The sequence below is a fragment of the Pseudochaenichthys georgianus genome, chromosome 5 (genome assembly GCF_902827115.2).
Source record: "Pseudochaenichthys georgianus chromosome 5, fPseGeo1.2, whole genome shotgun sequence".
In the NCBI taxonomy this organism is placed as follows: Eukaryota; Metazoa; Chordata; class Actinopteri; order Perciformes; family Channichthyidae; genus Pseudochaenichthys; species Pseudochaenichthys georgianus.
The window spans coordinates 4,796,500-4,809,458 of NC_047507.1; the positions used below are offsets into that span (position 1 = coordinate 4,796,500).

Below are 12,959 nucleotides of genomic sequence, written 5' to 3' on the forward strand. Positions count from 1 at the left end.
AATCGGAGTTCTCCGTTCCTAAGCTACTACGGGAATGGCCAACATTACATCGGTAGGACATCAGATAGGTCTGAACATGCTTCAACACCCATTTGCTGGTACAACACATTACATGTGATGCTCCACTTACGATAGGAGACCCCCTCCCCACCCACACATTCAGCATTTCCATCACACACAGCTGAGTAGGAATGGGACTGAAGTGGTTGAGTTGAGTGTCATCTGCAAAATACCACGTATCTGGCTTCGTGTTTAGGCACGGTGACATTTGGGCACTATCACTTTTTCTCTGAAGTGCACATCCTTGTGTTCGACACGAGTCGGCTGTAACATAGGAAAGAGTATCTGCAGCCTTGTCACGAAGCTACACGTGTAGTTGATGCTTGTCGTGGCGCTTTGTAAACTGCGTTCTAATTGCTCTCCTCTGGGTTTTACCTCTCAGTTCCCGATACAGCTCCCACTGATGTCGGAGGTGGAGGCGGCACAAAGTCTGAATTAGTGATAACATGGGAGGTAAGTCATCTGTCACATTTCACTGTTCTATCCATCGCCGGGTAATGGTTTTGCTTAATTGTGCAGAATTGAACGGAGCAATTTTATGGCCCACATTATAGCAAGCCACCTCTCCTCCGGGCTCAGCCACCGAGTGCAAGAGAGCACTTGCTCGGAAGAGTTTTGCACTTTAGCCACAGTTACATGGCCATGCAGCAGGAGGAGATAAGACGGAAGGTGATTGCTGAGTGTTTCTGGGTGGTGACCGAGAACCGGGCGGTGTCGAATGCCAGAAGACCTTGTGCAGGGGCAGCGCAGAGACGGGCCTGTCTGTTTCTCTGTCTGTATGCGTTTTAATATCACTATAGTTGTGTGTTTTGCTCCCAGCCTGTTCCCGAGGAGCTGCAGAACGGAGAGGGCTTCGGGTACATCATCGCCTTCAGACCCGTGGGCACGGTCACGTGGACCCGCGCGGTGATCTCCACCCCCGGCGTGTATCGGTACGACTTCCGCAACGACACCATCCCGGCGTTCTCGCCGTTTGACGTGAAGGTGGGGGCGTTCAACAACCGAGGGGAGGGGCCCTTCAGCTCGATCGCCACCGTGTTCTCGGCAGAGGAAGGTACGTGAGGACTCCACAGCCCGGCGGCAGAGCGATGCTTAAATGCTATAATCTCTCTCCTTACACCGACGACCTTGAATCGTAGTGATGAGGAGATATTCCTTTTTCCACTGCGGTGATTTGCCTCCCCCGCTAAGCTTGAAATGTCAACTTGATATTAGTTATCATGCTGGTAGATTACAGGAAATCCTAGCAGACACTTACCACACGGCGCTGTCAGGGAGGTATTCTGTTAATTGAATTGGCGAGGCAGATAGTCTTCCCTTGTGTCAGTCATGGATCCCATTAACAAGAGAAGGGGGGGATAGCTTCTCGGTGAAACTACTGGTTCTGTGCCTTTCCTCGTATCGCTGATGGTGTGTGTGATGGTGTCTGGGATTCTCACCACACTCTATATTCCACAGTCCCCGGTGTGCCTCCTAAGAGGGTGAGGACCAGGATTGTGTCTGCGGTGCAAATTGAAGTGATCTGGGAAGCCCTTCCTGCGATATCGGAAAGAGTGCTCGGATATGAGGTACGTCGGGAAATCATTCTCTCCCTTTTTAAAAAACATGATAATTGACCTTCTCTTTGCCGCGTGACTGTCGGATCATAACCGTTCTTTCTTGGCACTATCTTTCTTTTTCTTTCTTGTAATATTCTACTAATTCTTCTCATGTAGCTCGGCAAGGATTTTGTTTTGAATGTAATATAATTAAGTGACCCCGAAACGGTGGTGCATCAACAGCAAAACACCCACAAGAGGAAAATAAGATAAAAAACCATCATCCTTTTAAGAATCCCCCCCCCCCCCCTCATCTCCCACCGGTGCTCTTTCAATATCTGTCACCTCTGGCCCGCCGCACAAAGCTCTCCAGTTGCCATGGCTGTGTCCACTTTGTCCTTTCAGAAAAGAGCTCGTTTCTCCCAACGCGGTGTTGAAGAGGATTTAAGCCTTTGAATCTCAATAGGCCTCCAACACTATGGAGCTGTGCATCGCGCATATACATCGCTCAGCCTTTCGCTTCCAGTTGAATGTATTCATCGTAATTACAGCTTACGTTACCGTAAACCTAGTAGTACCGGTAGGGCTTTTCATGTAGAACTTTAATTGAAAATAAATTGGAAATACAATCATTTAATGCAACTGAATCGTATCCCTGAGGGCGGACTTCACATTTCAATTTAATTATGAATTGACTTACCTCTTAATAGTAGACATATTGAATATTGAAGATGACCCAAAGCGAGCGGCAAATTATATATTTATTAAATATCGCTTTACCTGCAACCCTTAATTGGAGGCCTGAAGGAACTCTGTATCTTACCCAGAGCATGCTTAGAAGTCTGAATCAAGATGTATCCATAACCTATCGATTTGTCTCAGGCAAAAGCACAAGCTGAGGTTGTTTTAATGAACAAAACAGGCAATAATCATGTATTTTGCTTTCTGGGTCGCTTATCATACGACCCTCTAATGCCCTTTTCATATGGCGGGGCGGTTGTGCATTAGTAATTGAGACTATGAAAAACGCATTGCTCATCATTACTCACTGCCTTCCCTTCAATTCCCTTCCGTAATATATAGCGTTTCGTATTTCACGATTGAATATGAATAAAAACAATCCAGTGAAATGCACCGCAAAGAATTGGCCCACGATTGTGACTTTTTTTCCGTCAAACAGGTCATGTACTGGGAAGACGACACCAAGCCTGACACTATTGGCAAAGTGCGCATATCTGGAAACTACACGCTGGTTAACATTACGGGGCTGAAAGGAAACACAGTCTACTACCTCTGTGTGGCTGCATTCAATACGGGCGGCCCTGGGCCACAGTCTGCGTCCATCAACACCACCACAAAGAAACCACGTGAGTCCTTCGCCGACAGCCATTTACATTACTTCCACATGGTCCTCTTCGTGAACCAGGTCCCCCTCTCGGATGACGTCGTACTGTCCTCGACGTGACAGGCATAGCATTCCTTCAGCTCCGCCTGTGCTGCTCACACGATCCAATTTGACAAGGGATGAAAAGAGTGATCAATGTGTTGAGTGGAACAGTCCTACCGTGACACAAGTGATGTGCGAGTACAAGATGTATCATCTAAGAAAACGGCTGTGCATAGATTCTTCACATTTTGGGATAAGAGCTTTCTGCAATATGAAGGAAAAGTAACCGGTGATTCCTGACAGCGGGATAGTAAAGTTAAGGATAGAAGAAATACATATTTGGTGGCCTAAGACTGACTCACCGGTTGTAGATTGTAGTTCTAAGCCTGCCATTGACTTTAGTCATGCACCATTCTCCTCCGTTTACGCCATCTCCGCCACCAGTTTGTAATGGCACTACTTAGCTGAGCATAAGATGATTGTGATTGGTTCAAAGAAACTTAATGGAAATACTTTTGATCATAAAGATATAACCCAAGCCAAAGGCATAACACATAATGATAATGGGGGAAGTTAGACCTTTCTTCAGCGCCGTCACGATACTTCCCCAAACCAGATGTTTCCAGATTTCTACAAGAAAACAAATGTGGAAAAAACAGCAGGATTTAGAAACATTTGAGCAGAAATACAGATATGCAAATAGGTGTTGCCTCTTAATGCTTAGAGCAGGGGTGTCAAACTCAAGGCCCGGGGGCCAAATCCGGCCCGCCACTTCATTTTATGTGGCCCACAAGAGCTTGCAAAGAATATAATAAGTTTATTATAATGTTACGTGCCGCTTTACAGGAGAACGTTGCCCATAAACTACATGTCCCACAATGCATCTCATTTTGTGACATGCGCAATGAAGAGACTTGCAATTATTTCCCCTAGACTTCTGCTTTCAGACGTAGTTAATTATGAAGTTATTACCCTATCCGATAATAATCCAATGCAGAGGAAATATTGTAAAATTATACATTATTTTATATTTATTATCCATGTATATTTATATAGTCTTAAAGTTACCACCGGCCCTTTGAGTGCAACCATAATTCTAATGTGGCCCGCGATGAAATTGAGTTCGACACCCCTGGCTTAGAGGGGAAACAAGTGGACTCTACGGCAGGACTGCGCGGTCTCTAGCAGCTAGCTTGAATACAGAAAGAGTTAGCCAGCAACAGTATATGCAACACAAGGATGGACTCAAAGACGAATACAGAAATGGACTTCAAACAGAAAACTAATAGATAATTAAAGTTGAACACAATGCTAATTTAGCACATTTCTCCTGTATTGGTTGTGTTTTCTCATTTTGCCTCTTTAATGCTGTGCATGTTGTCAATTTGCATGTGTGTTCTAAGTTAACGTGTGTTGACTTCTCAGGGCCGCTGTTGGATTCAGTCCGTCTTTATTAGGCGCTCCGCTGCAGCCTGAATGCATTATGCAAACTGCAAACAAATCTGTCCAATGTTCTACGTGCATGCAGTGAAAACAGTTAAGCTGCAGGATATCTTATATTTATACCCCTGTTTCTTGCTCCAGCTCCAGATCGGGCGCCTCTCAACATACAATGGACCATGATTGGCTCCACACTTACGATGCACTGGGATCCCGTCGTTGCTTTTGAGACGGAGTCAAAGGTCACTGGATACTTGGTGGGTCTCAATTCGATGCAAATCTCTAATGTATCTCTTGAATCAGGGACGACTGCTTTTGCATTAGCTCATGTTTCTGCGTCGCCCTCTCTCGGCTCAGGTCCTGCTGAAAAGACATCGCAACAATGACATCAGCGCTATCTCCACCAACAAGACCACTGTGGAGCTCAGCCTCTCATCCTACGACAACTATCTCATCCAGATCAAGACCACGAGTGAGGGCGGCGAAGGTGTGGGCAGCGAACCCATCCACATCCACAAACTAAGTGAGTTGACTGATGTGTTCCTCCATTTCCCTTTTGATCCCTGATAAAACTGCGGATCCAATAATTCAGAGAACATTTCATTTGGCTTCATCGCCTCCGTTTCCAACCACGTGTAATAGACTTATTTCGAGTACAAGAAAAGCGACCTTCTTAGAAATGCGTGCACGGAGTCATCCATCTCTGCCGTTGGGTTATTATTCCTTGTTGACTGGCTGCACAGCGCTGATGCATATAAAGCAGTTCTGTGCTCGCATCCCGCTGCTCTGCAGAAATGGCAAGGCGGCCCCGTTTGCTGCTCTTTGATATGATGCCAACGTTATCGTCCTGTGGTCGTTAAGAAGCCTTTCCTGTTGGAAGTCAGTAATCATGTAGATATGGGAAACGGTCACAGTTGGACGTTTGATTTATGATGACTTGCCAGAGATTTTGAGGATAGCACGGCAGAGTTTTGTTAATTTGATTTGGGCACAGATGGCAAAAGTACACACATCCTTTACTCAAGTAGAAGTACAGATACTCGTGTTTAAAAATACTCTGGTAAAAGTAGAAGTACTGACTAAACTTCTTTACTCAAGTAAAAGTAAAGAGGCTTTGAAGTGTACTTCAGTAAAAAGTACCCATAACTACCAGCTGCTTTAAAGAGTACCTGACCTCCCTTTATATCAATAGAACAATAATGTCATTGTTAGCTAATGAATGTTTCCATGCTGAACAACGGCAACATGACAACGTTTCCATTGGTCCCTCTTCTTTAGAGAAGACCAGGAAGTGATGGATACACGGATCGTGTTCCAACCAATAGGCACGCAGTGACTCTAAAGAATAATGATCACGCACCAACACACATTCAGACTAAAGGAACCAGCTGTTTGGAGAATGAGAGAAGTAGAAAGTACAGGTATTTGAGTTCAACGTGTAAGAAGTAGAAAGTACAGGTATTTGAGTTCAACATGTAAGAAGTAGAAAGTACAGGTATTTGAGTTCAACATGTGAGAAGTAGAAAGTACAGGTATTTGAGTTCAACATGTAAGAAGTAGAAAGTACAGGTATTTGAGTTCAACATGTAAGAAGTAGAAAGTACAGGTATTTGAGTTCAACATGTAAGAAGTAGAAAGTACAGGTATTTGAGTTCAACATGTAAGAAGTAGAAAGTACAGGTATTTGAGTTCAACATTTAAGAATTAGAAAGTACAGGTATTTGAGTTCAACATGTAAGAAGTAGAAAGTACAGGTATTTGAGTTCAACATGTAAGAAGTAGAAAGTACAGGTATTTGGGTTCAACATGTGAGAAGTAGAAAGTACAGGTATTTGGGTTCAACATGTGAGAAGTAGAAAGTACAGGTATTTGGGTTCAACATGTAAGAAGTAGAAAGTACAGGTATTTGAGTTCAACATGTAAGAAGTAGAAAGTACAGGTATTTGAGTTCAACATTTAAGAAGTAGAAAGTACAGGTATTTGTGTTCAACATGTAAGAAGTAGAAAGTACAGGTATTTGAGTTCAACATTTAAGAAGTAGAAAGTACAGGTATTTGGGTTCAACATGTAAGAAGTAGAAAGTACAGGTATTTGGGTTCAACATGTAAGAAGTAGAAATTACAGGTATTTGTGTTCAACATGTAAGAAGTAGAAAGTACAGGTATTTGAGTTCAACATTTAAGAAGTAGAAAGTACAGGTATTTGGGTTCAACATGTAAGAAGTAGAAAGTACAGGTATTTGAGTTCAACATTTAAGAAGTAGAAAGTACAGGTATTTGGGTTCAACATGTAAGAAGTAGAAAGTACAGGTATTTGTGTTCAACATGTAAGAAGTAGAAGGTACAGGTATTTGTGTTCAACATGTGAGAAGTAGAAAGTACAGGTATTTGAGTTCAACATTTAAGAAGTAGAAAGTACAGGTATTTGGGTTCAACATGTAAGAAGTAGAAAGTACAGGTATTTGAGTTCAACATGTAAGAAGTAGAAAGTACAGGTATTTGAGTTCAACATGTGAGAAGTAGAAAGTACAGGTATTTGGGTTCAACATGTGAGAAGTAGAAAGTACAGGTATTTGGGTTCAACATGTAAGAAGTAGAAAGTACAGGTATTTGAGTTCAACATTTAAGAAGTAGAAAGTACAGGTATTTGGGTTCAACATGTAAGAAGTAGAAAGTACAGGTATTTGAGTTCAACATTTAAGAAGTAGAAAGTACAGGTATTTGGGTTCAACATGTAAGAAGTAGAAAGTACAGGTATTTGAGTTCAACATTTAAGAAGTAGAAAGTACAGGTATTTGTGTTCAACATGTAAGAAGTAGAAAGTACAGGTATTTGTGTTCAACATGTGAGAAGTAGAAAGTACAGGTATTTGAGTTCAACATTTAAGAAGTAGAAAGTACAGGTATTTGGGTTCAACATGTAAGAAGTAGAAAGTACAGGTATTTGGGTTCAACATGTGAGAAGTAGAAAGTACAGGTATTTGGGTTCAACATGTGAGAAGTAGAAAGTACAGGTATTTGTGTTCAACATGTGAGAAGTAGAAAGTACAGGTATTTGAGTTCAACATTTAAGAAGTAGAAAGTACAGGTATTTGGGTTCAACATGTAAGAAGTAGAAAGTACAGGTATTTGAGTTCAACATGTAAGAAGTAGAAAGTACAGGTATTTGAGTTCAACATGTGAGAAGTAGAAAGTACAGGTATTTGGGTTCAACATGTGAGAAGTAGAAAGTACAGGTATTTGGGTTCAACATTTAAGAAGTAGAAAGTACAGGTATTTGTGTTCAACATGTAAGAAGTAGAAAGTACAGGTATTTGAGTTCAACATGTAAGAAGTAGAAAGTACAGGTATTTGGGTTCAACATGTGAGAAGTAGAAAGTACAGGTATTTGGGTTCAACATGTGAGAAGTAGAAAGTACAGGTATTTGTGTTCAATATGTAAGAAGTAGAAAGTACAGGTATTTGTGTTCAACATGTAACAAGTCAAAGTAAAAAGTCGTCAGAAAAAGAAGTAGTGGAGAAATGTGTACTTAAGTACAGTAACGAAGTATTTGTTCTCCACTTCTTCCCACCTCTGGATGTGAGGGGTGTTCTGCTTTGTTCACGAGGTGCTCTGCTGGTTTTTGGTTGCAGGCATGGGAGCGCGGGGCTCGGGAGCGACTCGCCTCAGCCCATTGGTCCTCTCTTCAGTCCTCATCAGCGCACTGCTCTGCTCCGCCTGGTGATGTCCGATCAGAGCCTTCGGAGCGCCTTCCCTCCCCCTCCATCCCTTTCTCTGGACTGGCGCAAGGCCCGGACTTCAGTGGCAGAACTGGGAAACACTGGACAACACTGGACTCCGCCAATCTCTTAAAGGGACCACGCCACTTTGTTTTGAAGCGCCGTCACACAGAGACGTGAAGATGTTGCGTGCATGATATCTTTCAGTATTTCTCACAGCGTCATAAGTGCCACCGTGCTCAAGGTTTCATTTTAGAAGTTGTGATGTCCACACGACTTATCTTCTTAGTGTCTTTGTAGATACTAATGCCTTAAAACCCATTGTACACAGAAAGTCCATACCAAAGTAGGTGACAGGCTGCTTGTTTGGTGGTTTCTTTAACCCTATATACTCAGAAGGATTTGTGTTCAAAACAAAATTCTCTACAGACGATTAATCTATAGTCATTGGGTTCATTCTTATATTACCGACTAAAAAATCTTAAATTTAACCTGTTCCATTGACAGAACATCAGCTAATATCCTTATCACATGCAGCTTTTGCCAAAAGAGACATCCATTACAGGCTTAACATATTTCCAGGCGTTGACATATATATGAAGGATGCATAGCAAATTGATCAACTGTGCCTCAAACCCTCTTATCTCTGCACACTGAGATGATATTCGGTGTGTTCGAGAGCCGTTTCCGGAGCTTAAGGCCCTCTCCACAGCACCCTGATAGATCTTGGCATGTTGCCATCTCGTGCTCCTCTAAATAATAATTGCCTATCACACTCCTCACCCGCAGTCTAGCTAGAACGCTGGGACTGCAGGAGATAGAGACCTGCGGTATTACTATGTCAAGCATATCCCGAGTGAACAGTTCCTCCTCTACATTTAGATGACCTGTGTTCTAGATACGTATATCATATCATGGAACATGTTCCGTCTATACCCCAGATGACCAGCTGACGCAGTGCACAGTAGACTAAAGGATAACAGTGCCTTCACTAGAGCTCACTAGTCACTCTCCCACCCACTCACTTCTGTCTTCTTCTCCTTTGGGAAAGATTCATGTTGCAGAAGAGGCATCGTTTGCTTTTCCTTCTGAAGAAGTTCGTTCAGAAGGACCCAACACTCAGAATGTACATGAAGCCATTATTAGAAAGAGTCTTTAGGAAAGCTGCAATGGATTGAGATAATGGCGGAAATGTTGGTCCAAGTATATTCTACGGTATAATAAAAGTTTGACTCCATCCGAAACATAATTTGAGCTATTAAGGCGTCGAATAATTGCTGCGGATATCAGACAGAGTGCCCTGACTTGAAATGGAGCAAAATACATAGTTATTATTAGTTGTAATGTTACCCCCGCCCCGTCACCGCCTATTGGACACACACCAGACTGAAGAGTAACTAAAGAGCATTGCTGCGCTGCTGAGTGAACTACTTTTCATGCCACTTTGTCACGTGGACGAGTGTGTCAAAAGCCACCCAAGAAAGAGCCGAGGTGTGAATACTGGGGTCCTGAAGAAGTTCACGAGGATGTGAAAGGATCAGCTGAACTGCTACACATTACTGTGCCTTTGCCGAACACGGGGCTGTGTACGGTCATTAGCTTGGAGTCTGTCGTCGTCGTCTGTTTTTTGCACTCTTTCCCCCTACTTCCTCAAAGTCGAATGAAAGCACAAGGAATTGATGCAAGGTGACTGGATGTCCTCACTTAGCAGGTGTGCAGACCCCAGAGGCCTCGTAAAAAAAGTCCAAATGGCCGACGTAATCAGGCCGTCCTCTCTGCTCCTTGAATGGTTTCATAAAGCTCTGCGCTCTTTGATTAGACTGCTGCGGACCAGTCAATGGGATATTGATTTTCCTGCCCCATTATTACAGCTGTCACAATTCAGCTGCTTGACTGACTGATGGTCTCGTTTCTATCGCACTCGTTCTGTTGTGTTACCGTCACTGATGTATCGGCACTGTCCCTATTTCAAAAGGCAATCTTCTTTCGTTGTGTTTTGCTTTTTTCTTTCACTCGACATTTCACTGTATTAGCTAGGTTTTCAAGTATTTTGTAATGTAGTGGTAGATTTGGAGCAGTAACCTGAAACTGATTGGCTGGTTGATTTTGTTTAAGTTGTATATCAAAACACTGCTGTATCAGTCTTTCCAATAGCGTAAAAGTCACACCAGCGTTAGAAGGACCATTGTCTTGGATTTAGGGTGATCTATTAGCAGCAATGCAATTTGATATTCACTATTAATTATACAATAATGTTTAGTTATCCGAAACTAATGATGCATTTACACTGCATGATACACAGCAGAGTGGATATTTTTTGTTTTTCAATTAGCAAACGTTGTAGATATACTTTATACCGGGTATGTATTACTTTATTGGTACCACCTCGCTTGTGTGTTCAAAGGGAGCTGAATGGATACCTAAAAGTGCTCGTTTGGTCGCAATATCTTCTCCTTTGGGGTCGCTTCTTTAGTTCGAGTGGCTTTTCGCCACTAAATCCTACACACTGGTCCTCTTAAACCGTAAACCTCTTTGGCACAATAGGTTCGTTTGAATGGAACTGCAGCAATCAGCGGATGCACATTTGGCAAAGTAAATTTGTACATTTCGATGTAGGTTTCATGTGTGTGCTGTTGAACATTAGCTAGCCCTTTTGACAAGCCAGAATATTCGAAATGGAGAAAGCTAAAATATCTTTTTTGCTCCGTTGCATTAATAATTTAACATTAAACCCATCCTCTGTCAGAATCGGGACTTAGGACAAGTTATGAAACTGGGTTTGATGGTATATAGTATCTATGGAATAAGATGTGGGACATAAGCATCAGTAAAGCAAGCTAACTAGCTTGGGGAGTTTACTTTAATGATAGAGAACAAAGACTGTTTCCCACCGTCATGTTTTACCGTTGGCTCAACAGCTGCAGTATCTCAAGCACTATCTTCTGTGCGTAGCTATTCTAACAAAGCCCATTTCAAAAAGACGTGCAGGTCAATATCGCTGTGACACTTTCTGGTGTGACCGGGCCACAAATAAGCTTGTGTGTGTGCAAATACCGGATCCGAGTGATGTTAATATTTCCGTCAATATCCAAAAAAAGTAACTTCATTGGAAGATGGCAGATTCCTATTCACAGTGTTAAAATGTGTTAAACTGTTTCACTAAACTTTCATAATACAAGCCTAATGTTTCTTACCTCTGCTCTTGCTCGCACAGAAAAACAAAACTACAGTTTCTTGTGCTTTAATAAATACCACAAAGTAAAATCTAGAAAGTGATCGGAGCCATCAGCTTGAAGGGTTGAAGTGCATTGATCAAAGAACAACAACATATCTATTTATATCCACGAGGTCTGTTTGATTAGATTGGTTTCTGTGGTTTTTATTGCTAGAAAAGAGTGTACCTGCTGCAGTGTAAATAGCTTGCATATATTTTTTAAACATGGCCATCAAAGACAACCTTACTGCTTTTATATAGTGTGTTTTCCGACCTTAATACTGCTGTATTAATCACTGATCTCTGTGAGATACTGACCTGTAGAGTGGCATTTTCATATTGAAAAGTAACTGTTTTGTCTTGTATACTAAAATTGTGCATGTTGATCATTGTTTGTGAATTTGTGTTGGATTTTTTTCTAAAACTATAACTTAATAAAAATGTTTATTCCAGCCAATGGGATGTCTGCCTGTGTCTGCCTTACCACCCAACCTGTGTTGGTACTTACAGGACAAATGTTGTCTATTTAAGACATCGATTTATTTACAAGAACTGCTTATCATTTTAAGAACGAAAACATACATGTTTCTGTTAAGAACTCACACTTCAAATCAATAGCATGACCCAGTGTTAAAGGGCCCGTGTCATGGCCATTTCTACGGATCATATTTCCATTGTAGAGGTCTACGAGAATAGATTTAAATTGTTCAATTTTCCAAACTCACATTGGTTTCTCAAACAGCATCTCTGTATGGTATGTGTATTCACTCTGTCCTAAACGGCTTGTTGGAGCTCCGCCCCCCCCCCCCCCCTGTGAGCCCAGTGTGCTCTGAATGGTCGGTACGTTGCGAGGCTCGCTGCTGGAGTCCGGGTCGGCGATACAGCGAGAACAAGCAAAACTCATCCTGAGCACACAAACACTCACAGCCGAAGTCAAAACAATAAGTCTGGCTTGATATTGAGAAAGAAAAAGGTTTATAGCGCTGTGAGAATGGGTCTGCGGAGAGCATTTCTCCGCCATCCCAACTCGTCTATTACCAGCATTCAGGGAGCTCTATGCAAGTCAATGGGACTCCCTGTTATAGCCAAGGGGTCCTGGTGTGTGAGGTGCTCCACGGATTGGTCCATTTGGGTGTTCACACGTCACTGAACCCAGGAAGCAAACAATGAGAAATCTCCAACGAGGTGTTCTGGGGCAGCACAGACAGGTCTTCTCTGTGTTAGAGTTTTACTCGCTACAGGGTGGACTTTGAGGGTTTGTGACTTTGCAGACCGTTTACATGCAGAACAACCTTCATAGCACACAAGGGGACGGGTGATCACCAGAAAAGCCTGACATGGGCCCTGTAAGCACTCCTAACAACATGTTAAAGCCGTATATAGTGCGAACTATAGATCTATAGACCTGGCAGTTGAATTATTCATGGGGGGAATTGCCAGGGCTTTAGAGATATCAAGATAAATCCAATGTGCAAATGAGATGTATTAACTTTACCAGTAATGGTGACATCATATAAATACTTGTTGAAGTAAAGGTGCCAGTTTATGTAATCGGAGGCAGCCTCTGCTTGTGTGGCTCACACATCAAGGCAAAGCACGGCA

The 12,959-nt window shown here is 42.4% G+C and overlaps 1 protein-coding gene across 1 annotated transcript in view; it reads left to right on the plus strand.

The window, feature by feature from the left end:
* The window catches only part of cntn3b (contactin 3b), a 69,345-nt gene extending 57,541 nt beyond the window's left edge, over positions 1-11,804 (plus strand). Inside the window, exons 17-23 of the mRNA XM_034083944.2 lie at positions 443-513; positions 880-1,114; positions 1,519-1,628; positions 2,779-2,965; positions 4,570-4,682; positions 4,783-4,948; positions 8,057-11,804. Of these exons, the coding sequence (XP_033939835.1) occupies positions 443-513; positions 880-1,114; positions 1,519-1,628; positions 2,779-2,965; positions 4,570-4,682; positions 4,783-4,948; positions 8,057-8,148 (974 nt within the window). The 3' untranslated portion in view covers positions 8,149-11,804. The remainder of the gene's footprint in view (positions 1-442; positions 514-879; positions 1,115-1,518; positions 1,629-2,778; positions 2,966-4,569; positions 4,683-4,782; positions 4,949-8,056) is intronic.
* Positions 11,805-12,959: the final 1,155 nt, after the last annotated feature.